General features: G+C 42.3%; 1 protein-coding gene across 2 annotated transcripts in view; it reads left to right on the top strand.

Moving 5' to 3' along the window:
* Positions 1-26,598, top strand: part of DIS3L2 (DIS3 like 3'-5' exoribonuclease 2) — a 179,123-nt gene that overhangs the window by 76,030 nt on the left and 76,495 nt on the right. For both annotated transcript variants that reach the window (XM_029960788.1, XM_018075032.1), the window contains one exon: positions 14,858-14,937. In XM_029960788.1, the coding sequence (XP_029816648.1) occupies positions 14,858-14,937 (80 nt within the window). The remainder of the gene's footprint in view (positions 1-14,857; positions 14,938-26,598) is intronic.

Raw genomic sequence — 26,598 nt, 5'->3', positions numbered from 1 at the left:
AAAGTAGTGGGTTTGCTACACTTAAAAGTGTCAGATTTCAGAGACATCCTTACTAGAAAAGATTTAAAGACCAAAGAAAAATAATTTGTTTAGAACCTCACTTTGAAATAAAGGAAGGTGCAGGAAAACAAAACAATAAATGCATTATTAAGAATATATGGTGTGTTCTACTTCCACCCTTGTTTATGCTGAAGCATCCTGTCTCAGCTGGAGTGATTCATTGCCTTCTTGTGTATTGGAGAGGTGAAGCAGCTCCATGAGCCTGATTCCACAAGACACTGCAGTGGTGCAAGCACCTGCATATATGCAGCAAGCTCTTCCCTCTCTTTGTTTATCTGTGTTATTGGCATTATTATATTGACATTAGCAACTTGAGCAGATCAGGTGATAAACTGCAGCCATTTGTATCTGTACTTGCACTCCAGGTGTTACTTTGGAACTAATCCTGCTCTGGAGCCTGCAGCCTCCTGAGTGCTTCGGCTTTCTGGATTTCCACTGCCATACAATGGAGTAATTTGGTGAAGAATCACACTCCTGATTGACTTGTGCTAACACTCAGATACCAGTTCCAGACTGTAGGCTTCAAGTAGCTTTCAAAAAGAAAAAAAAAAAAAAGAAGATACTGAATGCTGCTGTTCAGAAGTCACTGGAAAGTGCTTATTTTTATATTCTTGACTACAGTTCAGTAGCATTCTCTGTTTCTTCTGACCAAGTTCTTTTAAGCAAATAAAGAGCTTGACTTGTCTCCAGTCAGACAATTGGTTTTGGAAACGAATTCCAAGTACATTTCTTGCTTTTATTGCTGAATTATTACACTGGGACTTATCAAGGTGATAACAGTTTTGCAGTTAAGCCATTTAAATCCCTCTCTGCCCCTTCCTGACCACAGCGCACACTACAAAGTAGATTTCCTTTTGATCCTCTCAAATATAAACATTTAACAGTGAAAGTTTTTAAGACAATTATTTGAGCTGAATTTACTAATCCTTTTAATGTCAACTGCCACACTGCTGACTAACTAGTCTGTGGTCTAAACACATATGGAGATAACATGATATTTCTAGTAATGGAAAGAAAAATACAGGTGAGTCTTCCTTGTTGTTTCCTCACAGAAAGAGGTTTATCTACCCAGAAATAAAAAGAGTTTTATTAGTAAATGCAGTGTGAATTGTAGCTGAGTGAAGTCAGGCAGCTGGAGACCTCGATGCCATCTCTTCTGATCTCACCCATCAGACCTGGAGAGACTGTTCTTGACAAGATCCCAGATCTCTTGGCCTTAACTTGGTATCAGATATTAGCTTTCATATTATCACCGACAAGTGCTCTGTGGTTTGCAGTGTCCTGCAAAGAGCCAGTACACACAGGTGTAGACTGACATCCAGAGGAAGGCACCTGCTCCTGGGCACATGGTCTGGGTGCATGTGGGAGTTGTGCCTTGTTTTCCAGGGGAGCTCACACCATATGTGATGGCACCTGCCTCTCTGAGTGCCCATCTTTGCTGTACTTTGTGCATGTTGGTCTCTTGGGCTCCCCACATTACTGTACAGTAGTCTGAGAGTATGATATCAAATAAATTACAGTGAAATAAAGACTCATCTTTTTTCCTGAAACAGCCATGTTAACACTTCTAAATAGCTCATCCTAATTCAATTTACACATTGCTCACCTGACTGGAGTAAACACATACTAAGAGTTTGGCTTAAAAATACTTCCATCTTTAGTGAATTCTCTCCAGTTCTGTAATACAGGGCTGTGGATTTTCTGGTGTCGTGCATTAAGGTTGTGGGATTTGGAACTGAGACATAAAAAAACCATTGTGTTTTTGTGTGTTTCCTCTTTCCGAGATAACTTTTCCTGGTTTCCCTTCATCTTGGGAAGTGACCTTTTCCTCCTCAAAAGGCAACTTCTGTGTTGTGCTGACCAGTGCCCCGAGTGTGGTTGGGTCTGTGAGTCAGTGTATGAACATGGAGCAGAGGTTCTGTGCCGGAGGTGTTTGGGAGCACGGTTTTAGAAGAAAGTGAGACAATGTGTTTCACCAACTGCTAAGACTGGGCAAGAGGGAAAGATGGTTTGTCCATGCCATCTTGTAAATGTGTTCCTTGATCTTCCTGCAAGTCTTTCAGTTTTACAGGAAGCCTGTTCTTGCCATGCATATTCTGTTTGTTTAGCAACTGTGATCTCACCTACACAGCCTGTGCAGAATTGCTTCCAGGAGATCTTTTTTTTCCTCATTTCTCCAGTAATAGCTCACAAAAAAAGGTTTACATAATATTTCAACATTACTTAAGGCAGAAAAGATCCAAACCTCGTAGATGGTTTTGAAATGTTTTAGCTGATTTAACCACTTTTGCACAGTTTTGCCATGGACATCTGTTTTTTACCTGCAAGGGTTTATTTGTAAAATTAGATGAGTATTTCATGGGCACTTCCAGCTTACTTGTTTCTAAAGAGCACCCAAAACTTGTAAGGAAAAGCACTAGGCAAGTATTAGGTGTTGGCACTGCATCCTGCAGTTACATTTTACAGAGAGCCTGAAGGTTCATGAAGTGTCAGGATGATGTGATTGAGGAAACTTCCCTTCCAGAGACTTTGAATGTGATAATATAGATAGGGCCAGAGTTCTCATTTTATTATTCAGGTTGACTGGAATTGGCATTTGTTTCATTAGAAGTTTGAGAAGTGTTTGGTTTCTGCTTTTAGGGAAACATTGGAGGATTACTGTCACAGAGACAAATGTTGATGGGTGCAAAGTTTCAACCATTTTCCGTTCTTTTCCAGTGTTACAACATGTAATTTTCATTTCCTTGTTGGCTTTGCTTTGCACAGTGTTTCAGTGCTGTGGGACAAAATATAGCCCTTGAAGAGAAGAGAGGTCAGGGCAAAGAAGGAAATACAAATTTCAGAGATAGTTGCAGGAGCTGGGGGCTGGAGGAGGAGGCGGCTGTTTGAAGAGGTGTAGCCAGGAATCTAAGAAACCCAAAAGCTATTTCTAAGACTCATTCCAAATGTTTCTAATTTCATTCATATCTTTTTGTTTCCTTTACTGCTTAACTGGGACAAGAAACTAAAGCCAGGAAAGTCCAATCATAGTGGGAAACAAAAACCTAAATATTGGAGAGAGAAAAAAGGCTGTTCTTTGCAAAGCAGTTCTGCCTTTTGCTTGTCTCCCATTGTTGGTGTTACTGTGGAAAATATATAACATCACTCTTTTGGAAAGTGTTAAAATCTGTTCAAGTAGAGATGGTTTATATAGTTTAACATGGAAGAACTAGAGGATATCTATTTCTTTACCATTTGCCTAATAATAAGTGAGCCTGTTGACCTCTGCTGGACTATTACAAATGTGAAACTTGGCACTCAAAATTGCTTGCTCTAAATTTTCCAGTTGCTTTCTCTTTTTCCATTTGATGTCATTCTGCCAACTAGTGATTTTATTATTATAAACAGGACATTGTATTCACTTTTAAGAAGAAATATGAAGCTGAAGGTAAAATTACAAACTGCAGTTTCTCAGCTGGCAAAATACAAAACAATGAGCTAAAAATACTGAGCAGAGAAAGGGTGCTGTAGCAGGGAACTCTGAAATATCTACAAGATGGATGTGTTCTGTGGAGCAGAAACTGACTGATTTCAGCTGAGCAGGGCTGAGCTCCTGAGAATCACCAAATGGTTCAGGCTGGAAGGCCACTCTGGAGGTCATCTCCTCCAACCCTTTGCTCAAACCAGGGTCAGCCTAGAGCAGGCTGCTTGGGGCTGTATCCATTTGGGGTTTGGCTATCTCAGAAAATGAAGATTCCACAACCCTCTGAGGAACACATTCTAGGGTTCAGAAAAATGTGTGTGTTTTTCACCTTTAAGTAGAATCTCCTGTGTTTTGTGTCCATTGCCTCTTGTGCTGTTGCTGAATACTACTAGAAATTGTCTGGCTCTGTCTTCTTACTGCCTCCCATCAGGTGTATTTTCACATCGGAAAGATCTCCCTGCCTGAGCCTTCTCTTCTCAAAGCTGAACAGTCCCAGCTCTCTCAGCCTCTCATTGGATGCTCTGATTCCTTAATTGTTGTTAAGGCCCTTCAGCAGAGTTGCACCAGTGTGCTGATGTCTTCCTGGTACTGGGAAGCCCAGAACTGGACACTGCACTCCAGCTGTGGTCTCATCAGTGCCAAGTAGAGGGGAGGGATTGAAGGAACACATCATTTGGCCTTCTGGCAGCACTTCCCAATGCAGCCCAGGAGGCTGTTGCTCAACTGTCCTACAATGACATGTTGGTTCATGTTTAGCTTGTCCATCAGTACGCCAGGTCCCTTTCTGCCAAGCTGCTTTCCAGCTGGTTGTTCCCCACCCAGGACTGGTGCACAAGTTGCTCCCCATGTGCAGGACTCTCTTTTTCTCTTTGAGCTTCATGAGATTCCCATCAGCCTATTCCTCTGCCCAGGTCCCTCTGAATGGCAGTGTGACTGTCCGTTCCTCCCACAAGGCTAAAAGGCCTGGAGGGCAGCAGACCAGGGACAGCAAGGATCCACTGCATTGGCAGGAGACAATTAGTGCTGACTTGCTTCCCTTGCAGGGCAGAGTTAATGAACTTTGCTCTTGGCAGACAAAATGCTCAAATGCAATGAAGCTCTCAGTTAAAATTTGCATCTCGGTATTTCAGCATGTGACCTCAATTGCAACTGATCCAAGTTATTGAAGGCCAAATTGTAATTTTTGACTGCCCGTTCAGAAATGTGGCATCCTTTCTTTGGTTGATAAGGGAAGAAGAGCAGAGGTGCTCTGCTGTGTGCCTGTGCCTGCTGGTGAGGGAAGCTCTGTAGCGCTGTTGGTACCTGCACTGCAGTTCTGCCCACTTTGTTTCCTTCTCCTGGAGTGTTACAGCTGTAACAGGGATTAGCAGTGAGTACAGTAAGGGTTTGTCAGCATGGCCTTTGCTGTAGGTGCCCGAGGAGATTATTGGCTGATAAAATTAGAGGTGATGGTAAAAATGTCAGCCTTGGACTGTGCCAGGGTGTTAGAGGAAAGCAGTCAGCCTCTGAAACAGATGTCTTTTCAAGGCAGGTGAACAACTTGAGTTAGAAATGAGTGCAAGTCAGATAAAACATCATTAAACAGCTTGTTTCCTGGAGATTTTCCACTACAAAAAGCTAGAGTTAAGTAGAGCAAGCCTTACTCAGCTATAATAGGATATGTAAAAATGCTCTGATTTCTTATGGAAACTGAGAAATGACTTGTTTAGCAAACGTATAAGCAATATTGCTGCAGAACTGAATGTTATCTTGGTGTGGAGTGGAGACACAAACAGGGCCTGATTATAATCTCTGCCCTCTCACTGAGCTGTTCTGTGACTAACTAAATGTTCTCCATAGAGAGATACATGGCATTCAAGGGATTACTGAGTGGTGTCAAAGTATATCAGATCCAGTCCCGCTATAACAGGGTTGATTCCAGAATGTGGTGATGATGCCTGTACCTGCTCTGGGTACTTCTGCTGTCCAGGCAATCTGGGAAACTCTACTTTTCTTGGACTGATGAGGAGCTCATATTAGCTCCATTCTCTCCCATTAGCTGAGTAAGTAAAACTCTTGAGTAAATATGGTCAGAATGATGTGATTCAGTTCCTTGCTTCCAGTTGGTTTCTTTGGGTCTTCCTCTCTGTTTTCATAACATTTTCTATTGCACTATAGCTACAGCAATTGTGGTGACACTGGTTTGTGCAAAATGATACATGACCTGTGCTCTCAGAGGTTGTTGTTACCAGTGGCTGGTGTACACAGACACGTGAGAAACTTCACCTGTGTTTTTCCATACAGGAAGGTGCGTGTGACCATTGGAAGTGCAGCTTCAAGCAGAATTGGTGGTGTGTAGTTGGACAGGATTATTGCTTTCTGATCTTGTAGGCCATCACACCTAAGCTCACTTTGTTAAGAATCTGCTTAGTTGTGGAAAACACTAATGACTTTTGTGCCTAAGCTGTTATATGTGCTGTTGTGTTCCTGCTTGGATGAAGAGAGAATGGAGAGAATAACAGAGGGAGATGAGGATAAAATGTTAAATAAATTTGAGAATGTGTCTGTTTCTTGCTAGATTCCACTGGATCACAAGATGGGGTTTTGATGAGCAGAAGTGTCGAGTCCAACTCCTAGGTGAATAGCTTGTGCAGGGATTGAACCCACAACCTTGGCATTAGTAGCACCATGTTCTAACTGACTGAGCTGGTCGTTACAAGGAGCAGTATTTTCCTCATGGCTCCACTCGAATGAAGTGACATGAAGCATGCCTTGAGCTGTCCATCTGTCCTCAAGTTTTTTGGTGATTGGATCGTTGTTACCAGGTTATTCTCAGATCCTTACTCTGTAAAAAAAACCAACAACCAACCCATAAATCATAATATAGGTGGCACACATGCAGGTTGTGTGAGACACAGTTGTCCTGGAGATATCACAGCATGGATTAGCAGTGGGACAGTCTGAAAAAGACTAACAAAAATATTCTGGGAGATAAGGGATTGATTTACAAGGAAGGATTAACTGTTCAATGTGTATTTGCCAAAACTGAAACTGGGAGTTTGTGAAAGATATAGTGGTTGATAGTTAAAAATATGTGGACCAAAATGAAAAAGTGAGAATCATTTACGGTGGTGGGAGGATAGAAAGGCGTGTTACGAGGACAAGTAAGGTGAAGCAAAGAGGAAACCTTTCCTGTCCAACCTAAAATAGAATGCAGTGTAGACTGCTAAAGAAAGTACTGGAAACGCCATCACTAAAGATGCTTAATACCATCCTGGAGAAAGTCCTTGCAAATGTATTGTCATGAGTAGCCCCGCTCTGACCTATGGGGGTTGGATGACCTAATGTCTCTTCTCTGTGCATCTATGATTAAGGTATTTTATATAATGCAAGTGCATTTTCAATTACACTCTGCCTTCTTGCGTGGGATAGTGGAGGTGCAGAGAACTCATTATATTTGTGGCACAATTACAGCATGACTTGTGGGAAATACTGCTGGTACTTGGTCTCCCAGAGACTGTGATCTCCTTTATATATATGTATTGGCTGTTCAAACCATATAGGTATGTTACAAGACTGCAGTGCTCTTTTTTCCATCTTCCCCCTTACTTGGAGGCCATAAATATGGAGGAAATCTTAAAGGATAAATAGAAGGAATAATTGATTCTGGTTCAGCAATCCAGTGCACAGGCCTTGGTGAAAATGTTGAAGTTTGTTGTTGTAGATGTGTAATACATCAGGGGTCATTGTCAGCTGCTCTCTTGGACCAAGGTCTATTTTCTGAACCAGAACAGGACATTAGCTAAAACATAAACACAGAGAAATTAAAAAGAACAGTACTGGCTAGATGGGCTTTCAATGCATTTTATGCTGTACTGGATTTTTGTGAGGCTTTTAACATGCAGTGTTTGGAGGGGGTAGTTTTTACTTCCAATTATTTTATAATTTTGGTTCATTTTGAAATTTATGCACCATGCCAAAAGAGTTTTGTGATATGTTAAGTATCTTTGCTAGTGTGTTACAGGGCATTCAGAGTGCCATCAGAGATTTGTCAGGGTACTTCTGTTGCAGGCATATTTTTAAAATATATTCCTTTTAAGAGGCTGTCTTGGAAGCAGCCACTCTTGGGTTTTAACTAAAATCTGCCAGCATCAACTGTGACAAATGTGGTAGACACTACATGTAATAGATGTCTTTAGGAGTGGAATGCTGAAGTCTCTAAAATGTTCAGGCACTGATTGGTCTCTGAAATTTCTCTTGGAGAAAGAGTACTTCATCCCATTTAAATGACGAATATTGGCAGAATTGGTCCCATGCTTATTGGCACTTTATAACAAACCTGCACAGACACCGTGGTTGAGCTGGGTTTTCTTGTGATTGAAGAACAAGATTGATTTTTGTGGTTACCATAACAATTGGATTGTTGTGTGAAAAAATGTCAGTAGCATTCACTGGAGTGAGTTGACAGCTCTAGAATGCCCATTCCCAAATTAAAACAACTGTTTCCAGCTCTGAGAAATGGTCTCTGTTTAACTTTAGCAAGATGAAGCTCAGCAGGGTCTTAGAAATGACCTGAAGAGCTTAAAGATTCTAAAAGTGCCTTTTATGCTTAATTTTAAAATGCCAGCTTTGAGCTGGAGTTAATAAGGGCAAACCAGGAGGCTGAGCTTTCACTCCCACCAGGCTATTGTGTGTACTCACGAAGTGGAGAGGACAGGACAATCTAAGGAGTCCCTAGAAGAATGTAAATGCACTGCCAGTGTCTAGACATGCAGTCACTCGTACTGTAAATGTCTTACCACTGACATAGTCAAGTTTAAAGAAGACTTGCACTGCTGAAACTTTAATAAACAAAAAGATGGTCATTACTGTCTCACCTCCAGCTGCAGCAATCTGGGCTTTGGAAAAGGCCCATGCTTCTGCAAAAGATTCAGCTTGGTCCTTCAGGATCCATTGGATGACTGGAGGGACTGTGGGCCATGAGCACCGAGCCTGGGGCAGGGCAGAATGTCAACGTGAGGGTAACCACTGAGTGTCTTGAATCTTCAGCTGTACAGTGTTTGAGTGCTGGAATTCCAGACAGCAGGTTTCAGTCACCTTTTCCAGGCTAGTGGATGCTGTGGCTTCTGGTGTGTTCTTTGTTCTCTTTTGTTGTTGTTTTGGATGTGCTGGTCTTCGTGAATGACCAGTAAACATCTCAGGAGACTGCTTCAGTCTGCAAGTTAGCCATGGGAGGGAGTCCAGATGGGGAGGTGAATAAGGTCATTAGGTTCAGACACCTTAATTCTATCACCTTCCTAAGAGAGAAGGGGAGAGGAAGGTGGTGATCTCTTCTTCCTGGTTACAGGATGTGTGGGAAAGGTTCAAAGCTGCACCAAGGGAAGTTTAAACTGGATATTAGGAGCATTTCCTTCCAGAGAGGGTGGTTAAACACTGTAACAGGTCTCCTAGAGAGGTAGTCAATGCCCCAAGCTTGTCAGTGTTTAAGAGATGCCTGGACAATGTCTTTAAAAGCATACTTGAACTTGGTCAGCCCTGAACTGGTCAGGCAGTTGGACCAGGTGATCATTGTTGGTCCCTTCCAACTGAAATATTTCTATTCTATTCCATTTAATTCCCTTTCCTTCCATTTCAGCTTTTGTCTCTGGGTTTCTTGTTCGAAGACTTTTGGTGGATCCCTTCTCAGCCTATTTCTTTTGTGCTCTGATTTTCTTGCTAAGGCATCCAACTCTCTCCTTCTCTCTTATGAGACTTGGCAGCCTAAATTCTGCCCACAGCCTCATCCCTGAGCAGTCCTAGTTCAGGGAAATGGCAAAGCTGGGGCTTCAACCCAAGTGACTTGAGTTGGTGGTGGCTGCAGCCAGGACCAGGAGTGGTGATCTGTGGCACACAGGAGCATGGACATGGGTTTGCTGCCCGGCTGACTTTTGCTCGCAGTGCCTGGGATGAAGTTCCTCCATCCTTTGCTTTCCCTGATTCCTGAATAGCTGGGTCATACTTGCTTTTGCCTCCTGCAAATGGTTGCATCAGCTGGTAAGGACAACATCTTGCTTCATGAAGTGTTTTCTGATGCTCTTCTGGGTACATGCAGTTCTCTGGACTGATCTTTCATGGTTGTTGGCATTTATTAGTGGTGAAAATCTGGGCTCCACTGGCAAGTTGACTCATCTGTGTGCTGCTGGCTGGGAAGACCATTGAGTTGTTTCGGGAGGATCTTCACGGTGCTGCTTTGTCTACTGTGTACAAACTGGTGCTTTTCTCTATCAGCAACACCAAGCTGCTTTTACAGAAAATCACAATGGCAACACCCAAACTTTGCTCAACAGCCAGCCATGCCAGAAACTTGCCCTCTAATACAGTCTGAGCCCATGGCTTACAATTGCAATGCTTCATCTTGATCAAAATACCTTCCATTCAAACGAAGAAAGAGCCCTGACCACTGGTACTTGTAATTTCCTTGTGCCATAGGTGTTCATATTCTATCATTAACTCATATGTTGAATTCTGAACAGGTATCTGGCAAAAATTTATGCATTGTACCAAACCTTGAGGCACCAGCTGCACAGTATTTTCTCTGCTGATTCTTGTGCATACCTTTGCATAGATGTATGTATTTGCACAAAGAAAAACAAACTGCTGTTGCGATCCTGTGATCTGTGAACGTTATAATTACCATGACGGTAATTCCAGCTCACCAACAAACTACTTATCTTCCCTCTACTGCTGCACTAGCCATTTATTTTAAGGCCTGTTAAAGGTAAAAAGACTAACTGCTCTGCAGACATGCTTGTCTGCTTTAATTAGTCTTCCTGAAGCTGTGCAAAGAGCAACTGCACTTAATTATCTTTCCTTAAATTAGGATTGATATCCCAGCCTGTGTATGTTGACACCATACACACTGTCTAATAAACTAAGTGCTCTGTCCTGCAGTTTTTTTTCCCAGGTGGTTGATTTGCAGGGTGGCAGGGCCAGCTTTAGCAGTGCCCTTGTCATTGTCTCAGGGCTGGAGGTGGCTGGGTCAGCACTGCCAGGGGCTGACAGGGGCTGGGCAGTCTGTGTGGCTCGTGCTTTCCTGGCTCTTGCTTGCCAGGTCCACCATGCTCAGTGCAAGTCGTTCCCCTGATCCTCCCAAACTCTTGCAAGCATTGCCTTGCTCTGGTGCTCGAAACCTCTGGCCACAAGGAGGAGGGAGGAAACATTTTATTCTTCCATTGACAGAAACTCCATGCCAGAGCAAGTCCACCTCTGCAAACCCGCATTAAACATCTGTTTTGCATGAAGAGTGTCCTGTAAAAAGTGGAAGTTTCCACACTGAAATTTTTGTTTTCGATCAGTGCTGGGGGTTTCTCAAAGGCACATGTTTATCTTTAGTCCTTTCCAACATGAAGACCAGAAAATCTTTTAACTCTGTGTGTCTCTATCTCCTAAACAGTTTTCCTTTAACCAAATCGTGTGTTATGTTGGAACAAGTGGACTTGGATCATCTCATTACTTTTACGAAGTATGTTTAGACAATTTGAAATGAATAAACCAGACTTTTATTAGGTGTGATGACAATGAGAGATGGTTCCTTCGGGGCCTTCAAAGAAGGGGGAGAGGGGGATGATCAAGCTTCTTAACCCACAAGATCACCTTGGTGGCCCTCCAGAAGCTGGAGACAGCTGCCAGTTTGTATATACCTGTGGTCAATGCAAATGTGCAAGTATGCAGCCATGGGTGTAAGCGACATCTTTGTTAGCAAGTGCATAAAAAGTTCTATTTCTTGTGGTTGAATCATACAAACCACTGGAGGTTGGTCTTGTTATTGGTTACAGTCAGAAATGTGGTCTGATCTCTCTGAGATCCCTTGTACCACAGCCCTTGGGGTATTGCACAGCCAGACAGTTTGGTCAGGGGAGGAATTCGAATGGCTCCTTCCTCTTCACAGGGCCCCACAGCTGAGAGCAATGCTATTTCTTCACCCAGATGTTTTTTGTCAGCTGCCTCCAGGGTCCTCCCTGGGGTGTGTACAGGGGTGGCTGGTGTGGGTGCCAAGGGAGGGGACAGCTTGCAGAGCAGCAGGCAGGGTGCACTGCCCACACCCAGCCTTTCCTCCCCTTGCTTCTCATTGCCTTACCTGATTTTCTGGAATGAGAGATGGCTCTCTGCAGTGTCCTGAAGATAAAAGTGATACCACTGGGCCCAGAGAAAAAGCAGGAGATAGCTGAGAACATGCCTTCCTTGGAGACCTTGCCCTGGAGGAGCACATATGTGGGGTGCTGCCCTTGGGCTCAGCGTTGCCGTCCCATCACTCAGTGGATCATTTGCTTTTTCACATGCCAACCCTGGTTCCTGTAGCCATCTGAAACTTCTCCAGTAATAGAAACTGAAAACCAGAAATATAATTAAACACACTTTATAATGCAGTTACTGGTGAGCGTAATTCACTTAGAAAACTTCAGTGAGGTGTTCGCCTGTGTGCCAGGATTATCTCACTGCTGTGAACTTTGAGCTCTGCTTGCAGATCAGCTTCTCTTTTCCCACTGACTACCTGGCCATGGGCTCTGCAACATTTCTGCAGCATCTTTATGCCAGGGAGTATAATTCGTTGTTTTACTTGCTCAGTTACTTTTTTACCTCACCTTGCAGTCTGTGCCCATAATAAACTGCCTGTGACAAGCTACAGGTTCAAGTCCCTTGAGTAGTTTTAAAGGAGAAGCAGATCTGAGCCTGGTGGTTAAACATATGTCTTGGCTGGTGAGAAATGCTAAATCAGAATTTGTCTGGACCCCTCTTCAGCTTTGCATCTGTCAATGTAAGTATCTCAGATGGCTGTGAACTGTCCGTGCCTGCTGTTAACCTGCTGAGAGGCTGCTCAGAGCCCAACCAGCTTGTCCTGAAGGGCAGCAGGCTGAGCACAAAGCACTCTCCAGGGAGCCTGGAGCTGCCCCACCGGCCCCACGGTTTGAGTTCCCTGAACTGGGGCCACCACTGGCCTCTGCAATAGACTTGACCAGTCAAATACATCTCAGCAAAGCGACCAGTTAGTTGCCACCATTGTTTAAATGTGTTCTGAATTTGGCACCTCTGTATTTCTGCTCTCTTCTTTCCAGGGCAGGCTGCAAATGTGCACTTTGTTGAAACCAATCTGTTAATTTTTAAACTGCCTGGAGCCACGATTCGCAATGGGTGGCAGATGCTTGTGGTAGCAGGCCCCGAACATCTGGGATAAGCTATCTATTCCCCTGACACAGGAACCCACATTCTCTTTGAAGAAGCTTTTAACCTTTTTCTTGCTCACTTGTCAGATAAAGTAAGCCATTCGTGTCCATTCTTGACTCTTTTAAATGAAGTAACTTAAAGATTTACTGGATGTGGCTGGGGGGACTTTACGCCCACTGTGCATCAGTGGGACCCGGTGTAAATACATGCAGGCTGGCACACATGCATGTCCCCATACTGCTTGTATTATAGGAGTGTCTATCTGCATATGCACATCTCCCTAAAGAGAGCTGCACAGTACCTTGGAGTGGAATTTTAAGGAATATATATTTATGGAAGTAAGGTTGTTTGCAAACCTTTAAAAATTGGTTGATTTCCAGTGCTGGATAGCTAGCCAGCAACAGATCAAAGCCCCGGTGTAGTTGAAAGATTTTATATCTTTCAGTGTCACAGTTTCTTAATTTGTTTAGATGCATGCAAAGGATCAGAAACTAACGTGCATCTGGGGATTAAGGCAGCTTTGCTATCCAATCTGAAAGCCAGCATATTCCAAAAGATTTTCAAAGTCTCGAAAGGCAGTGAAGTGCTTTACTGATTTTTATGTCTTTGAAAATCTCTGTTTAGTGTGCCTGGTGGAATTATATAAATGCATGCTGCCAGCTGTCTGACACCAGCAGATACCACCCAAAGCATTTAAGTACTGAAGTGGTAGGTCTGTGAAGTTGGGGACATTGCTCTCACTGTGAGAGCACCCATACAAAAAGACTAAGACTTGCTAATTCCATATGACACTTGCTCTTTAAAAAAATTGCTTTAATTTTTTCCCCTCCCACGTCTCCTACCCCAGGAGTATAACAGTGGTTATGCTGTAAGAAAAATAATACGTGTTTGCATTATACATCTCTAGGAGGGAGTTGCCATTGTGATATGAGTCTCTGTTACAAAGAGAAGAAAAGCAACAGTCTGATCTCTTCCTTGGCAGCCTCAGCCTATGCCATTGTGCTCAGAGATCTTTTAACTAGGGAGGGGCTGAACTTATTCTAAAGGTTAAGATAAAAGCAGAATAAACCAGCAAACCCATTCCTTTACTGCCTTCGCTGCTCTTCAGCTCCAGTCCCACATTCACAGTGCTTGGGTGAACTCTGCTGTAGGCCAGGGGTCTGGCCAAGAAGTTGCTGTAGGGCAGCCTGGGATGAAGGGAGGCCCTGAAGCAGGAATTTAGGAAGTTTTATTTGTTGAGTGCTTCAGATTTTGGGTCTCACTGGTGCCAGACTCTGCTCTATTGAACGTGATGGTTTCTGAGTCAGATGCTTTACTTGTCTCATCCTTGTGGCCCTAGACTGTATCTGTGGTCCTACTGTTCCTGCCACCCACTGCTACAGGACATACATGTGAGCCTTCCAGAGCAGGGCTGCATGTTCCAGATGCCACCTAGTACAGCACATCTGAAAGGATGTTCAGCTTTTCCTGAGCACCAAATTGATTTGTAAGATCTAATGAGCTGATTTGGAGTTTGCCCTTTTTGTAACTTTCATGGTGTTTCCTACGGAACCTGCTTTTCCCTTTGGTGCAGGATTGGCAGTGTAGGCGTTATAAAGTACTGCACCTCTTGGGTGTCTTTACTGTGACCAAAACTCTCTCTCAATTTTGTCACCATTCAGCTTGGTGTACATTTTTCAATGCCTCTGCTCCATGCTAGCTGTGCTTGTGGAGAGTCAGATGCTGTGATACCTACTCTGCTGCATGGAGATGGGGGTTATTTGTGTTCCATTTAATTTGCAATTAAGAACAATCTATTTTTACTCTAGCTGCAAGGCATCAGGACTTTTTCCTGCTTGTTTCTTTGTAGTGAACTTGATGGGCTAAATTGTATAGCTTTTGTGGAGGAATATCTGTAATGAAATGAAAGCTGCTATGAGCAAGCAGTTAAACCAAAAAGAAAAATGAAAAAATACCCAAGGAGATTCACTTGTCTAAATACTTCTTTTTTTTTAGTACATTACATTTAGACTTCAGATGAGATTGGAAGATGTTTCAACAGTCTTCTGAAAACATGGTTGTTATTGTCTGGATATCTGTGATGGGCTCTGTGTTTTGATACCTTCTTCATGACTGGGAGATAATTTTTCCTTTTCTTCTTTTTTCTTTGGATAGGAAAGAATGCATTTTCACCATCGACCCATCAACTGCCAGAGATCTTGATGATGCTTTGTCCTGTAAACAACTCCCTGACGGTATGAGATCTATTTTACAAAATACTTTTAGTGTTTGTATTCAGCTGTAGACACATTTGTATCTATAATTTGTCCTCAGGTATTCTTTACCAAATATAAGCAGAGTAATAAACTAATTTTTCTCTTGTTGTTTTAATTGCTTGTTTTCAGAAATCGTAGAGCAGACATCTTCAAGCTGCACTCAGTCTTGGTGGCAGAAAATGCAGAGCCACAGTGTTTTACATAAACAGAGCTGTAATTTGATTTGAGCAGATCTCAGCTGTCTTCTGTCATTATGGGAGTTACAGCTGAATAGCTAATGCACCAGTCCTGCAGACTGAAGTCTGGGGAAACTTTGACCTTGTATACACAGTCTGTGGATAAAGGATCCAGTTTTTTTAAGGTCACTGCCTGGATTGTTTTTTGGTGTTTATGGGATGCTGGGAATTGTCAGACGAGCACAATGTGCCTTATAAGTTGTGTTTTTCTTCTCATTCCCTTTTGAGCTTTCTCTTCTGCCTTATTTGTACTTTTACTATGCTGTAAGCCAGCAGAACAGAAAGTAAAGCTCCAGAAGCCAAGTCTTGATGATTCTGACCAAAGGAACTTCTCTCTTGTAAGCTTACTTTGCCATCCCAGTTCTGCTCATTTAGTTTGAATATTGCATGATTAGATTAGCCTATCCACCACTAATAATGAAGATAAAGTGATTTTTTTTTGGTGTGGGCTTAGTTTTTCTTGCTCTTGCTTATCATTGCAAGATGATGATATCAAAGACATCATTTCCTTTTTTTGGGTTGGTTTCATTCTGTGCAATGTGACCAATGAATTGTCATGTCATTTAGGCCCAGGTACAGAGTACTATTACAGTGCTGTAAAACTGATAAAAAAGCAGAGGTGAAAGAAAATTTGAAGCCTATAAAATTAATTGTGCTGTACAATAGCAGTTTTGAGGCAAGATTAAGGAAAAATTGCCATTTAGTTTCACAGAAAATGTAAACAGTCTTCTTGAGAGATCTTAAGCTGAACTCTGTTCTCTCTCTTTCCGCTTTGTCATCTGAATTACTGTAGGTTTATGACAGTGTTGTGATCCCACAGGTCCTCGATCTAAAGTGTTGAATCTCTGGCTTCTGAGCCTTTACTGCTCACATATGCGTGGGTTTTAGATGCTGCAGGAACCATTCACTGAGCTGGTTTGTGGTGCATACATCTTCATTTTTCTTTCATCCATAAGCCATTTGGAGAAAGTGTTCAAGGAAAATACCGGTTCGAACAAGAATTCTTCTTTCCCAGAAAGTCTGCAAAGCCATTGCAGAGCTGCCACTCATAACTGGGGCTTGTGGATATATCTGCTGATCAGGGATGTGGCCACCCTTGAAGTCTGCCTTGTCTTTCCAACCCTGACAGAGGAGAAGATCCAAGAGACAGAAAAGTGAATGCACCCGCTGGGGGCTGTCCCATCCCGAAGGCCTTTGGTAACCCCCACGTTTCAATTTTCATGAACCATTAGGTGGGAGCCTGCTCCAGCAACCCTTTGTGTGCCAGATCTCTGCCTTTTGGCTGGAGCTGTAGGTCCTTGTTTCACCCTGGTCTCTCGGTGAGAAGATGCTCTGAGCTGGAGCCTTCCTTAAGAGTGACCTTATCTATGCCTGTCCTGGGCATTGTGTGCTCAGCCTCTCCTTTTAGCTTGTGATCTGCTGTGAGAATGGTGCCCACACTCACAGAATTTCATATGGCAAATTTCACAGGATATTCTGAGTTGGAAGGGACCCACAGGGATCATCGAGTTCAACTCTTAAGTGAATGGCCCACATGGGGATCACAGCCATGACCTTGGTGTTATTAGCACCGTGCTCTAATCTCACTCCATCACTGTCTCAGCCTTCAGCTAAGGGAAGTCACTCCCTGGAAAAGCCATTTTGTTGAATCCTAAGGATCAGGTTTTAAACCAGCATGGAAAGAACCGACATGGAAATACCCTTTCAGTTCTTTTGAAATCTCTGGTGTTTATTCTGAAGAGACCTTGTGGCTCAGATCCATTCAGGAGGGAACTGAGGAGCGGAGTGGGAGTGACTGCAGGGAGCGCCTCTGCATCCTTGGAGCAGGCATGGTGGCTGGCTGACTGGCTCCCTGAGCAGGCACAGGAAGGAAATCTCAGCACTGTGTCTATGCTTTGGTGTTTTTTTAAAACTTGAAAAATCTCTGAAGCAGAGATGTGCAGTCCAGGAGCTGGAACCATCTCCATTTTTATGGCTCCTGATGTCATGCAAAGAGATACCTGTAGTGAGCATGAGTAGTAAAAACAACTAAGAACTGATGGGCTCTTGTCCTTTATCCTCTCAGTGTGCTGCTATTTGAGGCACAAACTTGATGCAGCATTTCATGGACCTTCTTCTCTGCCCACTGTGGTTCAGTATTGAAATGCTGAATTCCAAAGGTTAAATTTTTCGAATACTTCCTGATCTGAAGAACCCAATAAAAACATTATTTTGCAAGCCTCCTATAAGGGATATCTGTTTCACATGCAGTTGGCAATATAAGCTGTATTTTGTGCCCATTTTTAAGATGTCACCTTAGAGATACAGCCGCAGAGCTTGTTGTCCAAGAGACGAGGTGTTGGATCCTCAGCCAGGGTACGAGCATCCAAAACCAGTGCTGGGGGTCCTTTGGGGTCACTTCTTTGTGTTCTCTTGCTTGCAAAGTTACGGCTGTTCCCAGCTCTTCAGTGTTTAGGAGAGCCCCTGTGGGAACCTCGATCATGTGCTTAATAGAAACTTTTGGCATGTTTTGGAGGTACCCTGAGGATTTTTGGCTTTAAAAGTTGCTATGCTAGCTGTAATTAGTATGACAAAGAAGAGACGTTGTAGACGTTAAGAGCTTATCCAGGTCTGGCAAGGCTGCATCTCTCATGAGGGCAAAGTTGTGTTAAGAGTTAACACAGCTCTTATTCAAAATGTAAACGTGGTTACAAGAAATTATTAGTTTTTCCATCTCTTTTGCCCATATGTAAAACACTTAAAAAAACCCCACCATAAAATCCCAACATGAGCAAACCACATATCTTGGCATCCTCATGATGTCAGGAGATCTCCAAAAATCAACAGAGAATGTAGAACCCAATTCAGAAAATGTCTCTCTGCTGGTGTATAGCACCTTGAGATACTACAAAAACCCCACATTCATTGCCTGCACTTCTTCTATCAGACAGGTAAATCAGGGCATTTCAGAAGATTTTAGAGAATGAAATTGTCTTTGTCCTCAAGTATTTGTTGTTAACTTATTCAAGATCATGACTGTTTCTTTGCCTTGAAGGATCTTAGGCAACAAGCAGAGAGATAGAGACTGTCTTTGCACCTTTGTGAAGTTTTAAAACTTCTCAGTGTGGCCCCTGTCAGTGGATGGAGGGCTCTGCCAAGCGGCATCCTCAGTAAAAGATGGAAAGGAATCTTTTTGCCGAAGTAGTCCACAAATCTGTCATGAGAAACTACCTGGTGTCACTAGCAAAGGAACCATGGGATGGCTGTGGGAAGAGCTGTATTTTTAATGGAGCTTGCAGTAGGATATTGCAGCAGTTGGAAACTTTTCCAGGGATATATGTCTTAAGTGGGCCAGTCTGGTTTTGAGAGGATTTTATATTGGAGTCTGTTTTTGATTAACGGTCGTGCTCCTCGTTATTGTTTAATGATAGCAGTAGGGAGGTGAGCTTGCTGTTCACTCATTTGTGAGTGTATATTTTAAAAGAGATCAGCTCCAATAAAGAAGGAAAATAGGGTTATTTATGTAACAGCTGCAGAAATATGAACAAACTGTACTTGATTTAGATGACTCAGCATAAGCTTGGAGTAAAAGATGGCTCTGGCCTGCACCTAGTTTCTGCAGCCTTTGTAGAGCTGTTTCAGGGTAGCTTGAGGTTTTTAATAAGTTCATTTCAGTCAATGCTTTTTTGTGATCCTTTCTGCACGTCTTCTAGCAAATTACTGCAGCCAGGAGTGCACAGCAGAACTGTTCTCAGGTCGTGCGGATGTTGCAGACCTTCACAGAAAGTAACTGTACTGCTTTTAAGCCTGGATGTTTTCACCCAAGGTTCAGAGGTTTAAAGATTTATTCTGATCTCAGCACGTAAGAGCTGGTGAGATTAGGAGACCTGGTGTGGCACCGGGCAGGTTTCTCACACTTGCCAAATTTCTTCTGGGAATTACCTGCCGGTGGTGTTTGTATTCCTGGTAACGCACAGTACTGATGCAGTTGTGTTCGAAGGCTGCTTACTGGTAGGAACAGAAATGAAATCTGGCACATTTCAAGGCAGACAATTCCGTCTAGTGAAAGGTCAGGCTGTGATGGGAAAGGATGCAGCAGAAATGATTGGGATGTATTTCTGAGGGGTCATCTTAACCTGTGGGCAGGTCTTTTGATGCTGATCTCAAAATTGTGCTTTGGGTCATTCTGACAGAGCTTCTGTACATTTGTTTGTGTGTGTATTGATAACCAATGTGGTTCTCACTGTTGTTTTTCATTCCTGTATCCCTACAACCTCTACAAAGTAATACAAGTTTAAGTAATTTTAATCTTTTTTTAGGAGGAATTGTTGGATGGCAAAATAGAAACATATTCTACAGACTGTTTGCCCTAGTTTTCATATCCTTAGTGACATTGGTTGTCTGCGTTTTGGAGCAAATAGATACATTCATTGAATCTTCCCAGTGTTTATGTTCCTCTGCTTTCATCCTTATTCTTTTCTGATGTAGGTTGCAAACACTTGGGATGTTTTAATTTTGCAAAGTTGCGTGCACTTATATTTTGCTCTTCTATTCAGCTCTATTCCCTCTTCTATTCAACTTTGTCCCCCTGGGCACTTAAGGACTGTAGGAGGAAATTTGCATGGTACAGGACCCTTCAGCTAATCCCCTTGGTCCCTTCAGGACAGAATATTGGGAGAGTTTGTAATTGGAGTCTTGCTGGGCAGACTTACTTAAGATAAACCCTGAAGAATGGAGTAGTGTTGAATCAAAAGTTACATTATGAAATTACTATGCTTCCTTCTTTGTAAGATATGTAAGATGAACAGACACCAGATCCAGAGAGAAAATGACAGAGACACATTGATGTATGAGTCAAATGTAAAATGACCATAAACTGCAATTTATTTACATTTACTGCAGGAGTCAAATATCAGAAAATTAAAGAAGACCAACAGGGAGTGGAATTGTGTGTAACATTTGGTCAGGTTTTGCTTCAGTATCAGACATAATTAGTTGGTCTCTCCTGTTACCTGCTGATTAGTTTGGAGGGGTTTTGTTGTGTCACTAGCAAAGTGAAAAAGACATATTGTAGTGATTAAAAGCAGGTGTATATCCTTTTTTCCTATCAAGGGCTTGTGGTTGCAGAGTCTTTGAAATTTGCAAAATGCCCTCAGATCTGTGCCAAATCCAGGTCCCTGCTGCATCCCACAGTGGGCTCCAGTGTAATGCTGGGAACTGCAGCATGTGTGGTATATTTTGCCTCTTCTTTTAAAGTAACGTGGGGTTGTGAGAGGAAACACACATCACTTTCAATTTCCCAGTGCAGGGTTGAATGGAATCAGAGGGTTGAATTGCGTCACCTTTTCTCCACAAACATCTCTCTTGAAATCGGTGACGTGGGGCTCCCCTCAGTTTCACTGGACATAGGGCAGCTTGCTCCAAACTGCTGGTGTTGAAAGGGAAATAGGCTGAGCCTAATTCCCAGATAAGTGCATTAAACTGGTTGATAAGGTATTCGGGTGATTAAGAAAGTTTGGATTTGGTTGGAGCATTGATTGCTGGAACATAATTTGTCAAGACATTTGTTGCAAATGTTTGAAAGCTGCTTGTAAGAAGATTGATTCTAACCTTGGTTAAGCAAAAATGGACAGGATTTGTTATTGGTAATTCATATTTGTTACACTGGAATTTTGTATCAAGTATAGGTATTTTATAAATATTTCATCTTTATCCCAAAAGGCTCTTTTTTTTACAGTATACAAGGAAAGCTGTGTGGGAAAAAGACATGGGATTAAAACAAAATTAGAAGTAGATTGTCTATGAAGGACTAATGTAATGAAGACCACGGCTGCAGAACATGCAAACACATGTGCAAATACCAGTAGAATTACTCATAAAAGTTAGTTTACTGTCCTGCAGGGAAGAAGGATGCTCTGGGCAAAGTCGCCTTCTGGATCATTTGAGTTCATAAATTCAGGACCTGGGACAATTCCCTAGAGATTTAGAGGTGTGGGATTTTGTGTCCTGGGGGATCTCAGGGGTATTGGTGGGTACAGACTTAAAAACAGAGTGTTGAGTTGTATATTGAAGGAAAAAAAAACAACAAATGCCTTTAAGGATCTGGATAATGGAAAGAAGATCCAGAAATTCTAGTACAAACAGATCTAAAAGCACTTTGCTCAGGATTTCTGTTCATTGAAAAGGACCTCAGGGACGAGGAGAATCTTTGGAGATGAACCAAAGAGGATAGGGGATGACCAGATAGAGCTAGAGAAAACAGGATCTTTCAGTAAATTCAGCAGGTAAGAGTCAGAAGATATGTGAGGAAGATAAACTTTGGAAGGTTAGCTGGGAATACTTCAGTAATATGTTCTGTTACATGTAGGCAGCAAAGGAGTTACTGCTGTATATATTCTTTATTATTAGCTTTCTGAAATGGCAGGATCCCTCAGAATCACTGACCAATTGTTTTGACTTTTAATCTATTGCAGTGCAGAGTTTCAGAACCCAGGTGAACAGGAAAAACATCTTACACTGTAATCCACTACAGTATTTCTTGATTGTGAACTATTATGCCAGTTACACAGGAAGAGTAAAACCAGGTGCAGATGAGAATGTTTTGGAAATCTTTCAAAAAATATACAAAAGAGTTAGATGACTAAAAGTGAAATCCCAGCAGCTGCCTTCTGTTCCCAAAGAAGTTGAAATGTCAAGGCTGTTCCGTGGAAGGACATTGTATGTGTTTGACCTAGGACTAAATCCCAAGGTCTCTTTGAATGCCCAGGAGTGCTCAAGCAACCTTGGGTTGTTGTGTACAGTAGAGGTATCACAGAAGGGACTGACCTAGCAGTAGAGAGAGGCTGGTCCCTCCCCACTGTAAACCTTCATTTCAGGAACAGGATGACATCCTACACCCAAAATTATTGTAATTCATCTTGAAAGCTGCTGGGTGTCACTTCCCATCTCTTTAAATTCAAAGACTGCTGATTTCCTGATAGAGTTAACCTCTTGAGTTGGTCTTGGAATAATGATAAAAATAATTAATGACAGGAATACCCGAAATTGTCCTTTTACTTTCATCACATTGGCTGAAAACCTCACTGTTCAGAGACTGCTTGAAAGAGCTAAGTACAATCTGCCTTGGTAACTCCTCCCCACCAGCAGAGAGTGCCTTCTGAGCCAGGAATCCAAGTCACAGCAGCACAGTCATTGCCTTGGTGTCCTGCTTGACATCTTGTCTCGATGAAGCATTGAAGATCCATCTTCCAAGTGCTTGGGATAGACTCTACATAGTTTAGATTCATGTTGGGTCTAAACCATAAGTAGTCATCTAGAGGTTCTCTCGGAGATGGCCAAAAAGCAAGTACTGACATTCAGTGGATAAATCCGATGTATTTGAGGTTTGTAACTCCTCTTCATGTTGCTCATTACACTTGAATCTTGCAAAGAAATCGATACAATTTGCAAAACCTCCAAGTGGAACTAGCTATTTTGGCAGCTCACAGGGTCTGTTAGGCACTTGGGCAAGCAGAGAGGAAACCAGCTCTCCTGTGACCCTCTGCAGTGTAAGCAGGGACCAGCACAGGAATGGGGAGAGAACCTGTGTGGGCAGGAGGTGGGACACAGGCACTGCTGCATAAAGAAGCACTCCATCTGGTCTCAGTTTTTCAATGGACACCTTTGATACGTCAAAAAAATGTCACATTCTCTTTGTTTTCCATCATTATGCTGTCTGTCCCCAACTGTTCTATGCTCTGGCCTGACCTCTACTATTAAAATACTCATGCTTTGCTTTTATCTATATTTTTCTGCTTGCATGTTGATCAGCAGTATGAAAAAATCTGTATTCAGTGTGATTATTCTGTTGGATATCATTGCCCATGTCCTTCAGTCTGCAATTAAATGTTTTATCTTGTACATGCTGTGTGAATTCTGTCCTGAGTATTTAGTGTTTTTCCCTCGAGAGAATTCCTTCCTTGTGTAAGTATCTGACTTAATGGTGCAGTGGTACCACTTGCACAGAAGAGCTCTTTCATTCTTCTGCAGAGTTATTGCACCAAGTTTTAAGGTAGTTTTCAGGAAAGGTATAGGTAGTAGGTGCCTTCTGGATGGCAGCATCTTCTGTCACAAGGTGATGAAGAGCTGATGTGAGTTCACTGGTGGCCCACAGGAAAGGAAACTCCTTATGTTTCCCTGCCTTGGTGACATGAAATGATCTGTGTGGTCTGGAGACTGGTCATATTTATGCTTGGATGGAAAAGTTGCTGCTCTGCCCCCCAGGGACTTGTCCCATTCTCTTGAGATTACAGGATTCAGATCCTTCTACCAGAGTCTTTTTGTGAGGTTATGTCAAGGAAGAGACCTTTAGAGAAGGGAAAAACTATTACTTGCTTAAAAAAAAAAAAAGGTGTAATTAGTTGCATTTCAGTTGGCTGAAGAACCATCATGTGATAATTTAAAAAATTTGGTTTCTTGGTAAACAAGTTAATGGATTTATGCTCAGTTGCACTGTGCTTTCAAAAAGCAAAATGGCCCTAGGGCACACAAGTAAAATTTAAGCACTTTCTTTATTTTAAAATAAGTAAAAGATACTAATTTTCTGAACAACAGCTTGGCTTCCTGTGGTGGAAGAGTAACCTCAGACAAGAATTAAAGCCACCCACCTTTGTCTTCAGGCTTCAGAGCAGAGAAATAACTCACTCTTTCTGTGGTTCCACTTTTATTTTTTATTAAACTCTTCTCTTCTCTGTCTTGCACTTTCTTTCCTTTCCCACCTGCTCTTTTCTCCCAGTCTTGCTCTTTTCTCTCTCTCATTTGTTCTCTATCCCAAGATGGTCACTTCTGACCCTTAAGTTGTGGATGTACATCCACATGCCAGAGAGAAGCAGAAATATTTGGGTTTGGATCAGGTCCTTCATTTGAAAGTGTGTGTTAAAAATCCCTGATGGCCCTGCCTGGTTCCAGCAGCTTCCCCAAGTCTTGGTGCTATTTTTTGCCTTGGTGCAAATGACATTTTTTTGTGTGTCTACCTCTATGTCATACCTCTATTATGGCCTGTAGCCCCTCTGGCTGTCCCTTCTGTAACTGGGACTCTCCATAGCAGACACAGTCCTCTCCTGTTTGCCGTGATCACATGTGAGAACCTCAGCCTTGATTAAGACCCACGCTCTTCTCTAGAACTGCCAGTAGCAACAAAATGTGCATGTAGGTTAAAGGCCTCATTTCTCTCTCTTTATGCAAGCTTTTCATACTTTTGCAAGGTGCTAAATACTGCTTTGCAGGTAAGAGCAGCAGCATGATACCCCAGGGCAGGGGAATGGGAAAAGAGCTGTAATTATTCGCTGCAAGAGTTTGGTCTAACCAGGGAACAGGGAAAAGCTGACTGCCTTGAACTGCTGGCAGTAGGTGGGTAGTTGGCTGTTTTCTGGCTGGAGAAAACACTTTATATCTGCTTTGAACTCTTCTGTATCTCACTGAGGGATAAAGGCAGTGTGAGAAATAGAGGTTAAAACAAAACCCCTGATATTCAATTTTAAGTTGACTCAACACATTTGCTCATGTTTGTCTTCCTCCTGAGAATGATGATGCTTGAAGGTGAGATGGAGATAAAGGGGAGTGTGTCTACATGGTAGAGAATTACTTTGTGATGTTTTATCCTTGAAGAGCTGCATTTTTAAGTTACATGGTCCTAAAATTCACATATGCTAAGGTATGAAGTGAACTTGCTTGGTCTGTCTCTCTGGATTTGTACTATGACTGAGTAGGGTTGCTGAAGACAGGGAAGAAGGATTTGCTGACTGTGTTCCCTCACCTACTGTTCAAACCCATTCAACTCAACTTTCTAATTTCTGGGGCAAATGATGTGACTTGCTGGGTTGGCAGTTTTTATGAAGCATTTACAGTCTGGAAATGCCTTTTCCTTCTCTTCCAGCTATTTCTTGCTAATCCTTTTTTGTTTGTAATTTTCCTCAATAAAGAAGAAAAGAAGTTCTCTGAACTGTTTTGTCATAGAGAGTGAGATCATCAGAAAAAAGAAAAAAATGAACAGCTTGTTCTTTGTTCTTCTGCAAGGTGCCACCACTCTTCTTTGATTTTAGCATCGTATCGACACACACAAGGTTTTGGAGTGGGTTCAAACAAACCAGATTCTCAGATCAAGGAGCCAAACCTTCTCCAAAACAGCTGTGTGCCTGGTGCAGCATCGTGCTGGGGGAAACCTGCCTTTCCCCTCCCAGCTCCCAAGGGGAGTTTTGGTGGCTGAGTGCCCAACCCTTTTCCTATTTCTACTTGCAGACCTTTGGGGAGAGCTCCTCATTGCAAAGGGCCTCATTACTGGGTTTTGCAATGCCATGGTGTAATTTCAAACAATGCTCCTGTCTCCCATCCATCTCTGTCGCTGCATCTCTGTAGTTGCAGAGAGGAGCTAATAGGGTTCAGCTGGTTAATAAAACACACGTTGCTTGATTCTAAACTGCATTCCCTGTTGCTAAACATCTCCCATGAGCAGCTTTGTAGTGGTAGAGTTTGAATGACATGACAGTTTTGCACCCACTTCCAGATGAAATGATGTGAAATGAAAAACTCCCAGAGATCCTGAGTGAAAGAAGCCATCCAACTGCCTTCAGCATGTTTCATTGCAATAGATGCTTCCTGCAGCTCTTGCTTTAATAGCAGTGTATGAAGTGTCTGGCTTAATCTCCTGTACATTCTTATGTAAATTCCTTTAAAAAAACCCCAAACCTTAAACTGGTAGTGTATACCTAGCTTTAGGGGTTGTTGTGCAGCTTTTGCTCTTCTGTAAGAGAATTTGGGATGAAGCAAATCTGTGGTTTGTAAAGTACTTGTTTCTCTAAGAAATTTAGGGTATAAAAGTCTATCTTGATAGACAGCTACATAGCAAGGTTGGAAGCCTCAATTTGCTAGGAAAAGTAGATTTTTTTCATCAAAATGAAAGTGGAGTAGGCCACGTGTAGTAGCCTGTTGTGTGGGGTCCATGTAGTGTCCACCCTTTTCCTCTTTTCTCTGCTCTCTCTGGCAATACTTTTTTGGTATATGAGTTCAGGTTTAACTCTCTTTTCCTTTCATTCAGGCCACATTTTCTTTTTTTTTTTTCCTTGGGATGTGACACTAGACTTACAATGCGAAATGTTTGTTTTGTGACTTTGTCATAAAAATTAATGAGACTAGAAAAACAGTTTGTGGACCTGGAAGAGAATCATAGTGAATAGTATTTCTCTATCCACAAAGCTCTCTCGTTTTAATTAGCAAATAAACCAGCAGGCAGGTATTTCTTTGCTTAGGCTGGTATTTTGTCTAGCACATTCAAAAGCAGTGATTTGAGAGAAATCAGATTGGTTGATCAATGTGCTGTATCTTCAAGTTCTCTTGGTCTGAATATTTTGGGGGTGAGGGAGATAGGGTGATTCATACTTGAGCAAGATAA

This window comes from Manacus vitellinus, unplaced genomic scaffold, assembly GCF_001715985.3.
Source record: "Manacus vitellinus isolate BGI_N305 unplaced genomic scaffold, ASM171598v3 scaffold_29_pilon, whole genome shotgun sequence".
In the NCBI taxonomy this organism is placed as follows: Eukaryota; Metazoa; Chordata; class Aves; order Passeriformes; family Pipridae; genus Manacus; species Manacus vitellinus.
The sequence above is the reverse complement of the archived record's forward strand: the minus strand, read 5'-3'. Positions and strand labels throughout refer to the sequence as shown.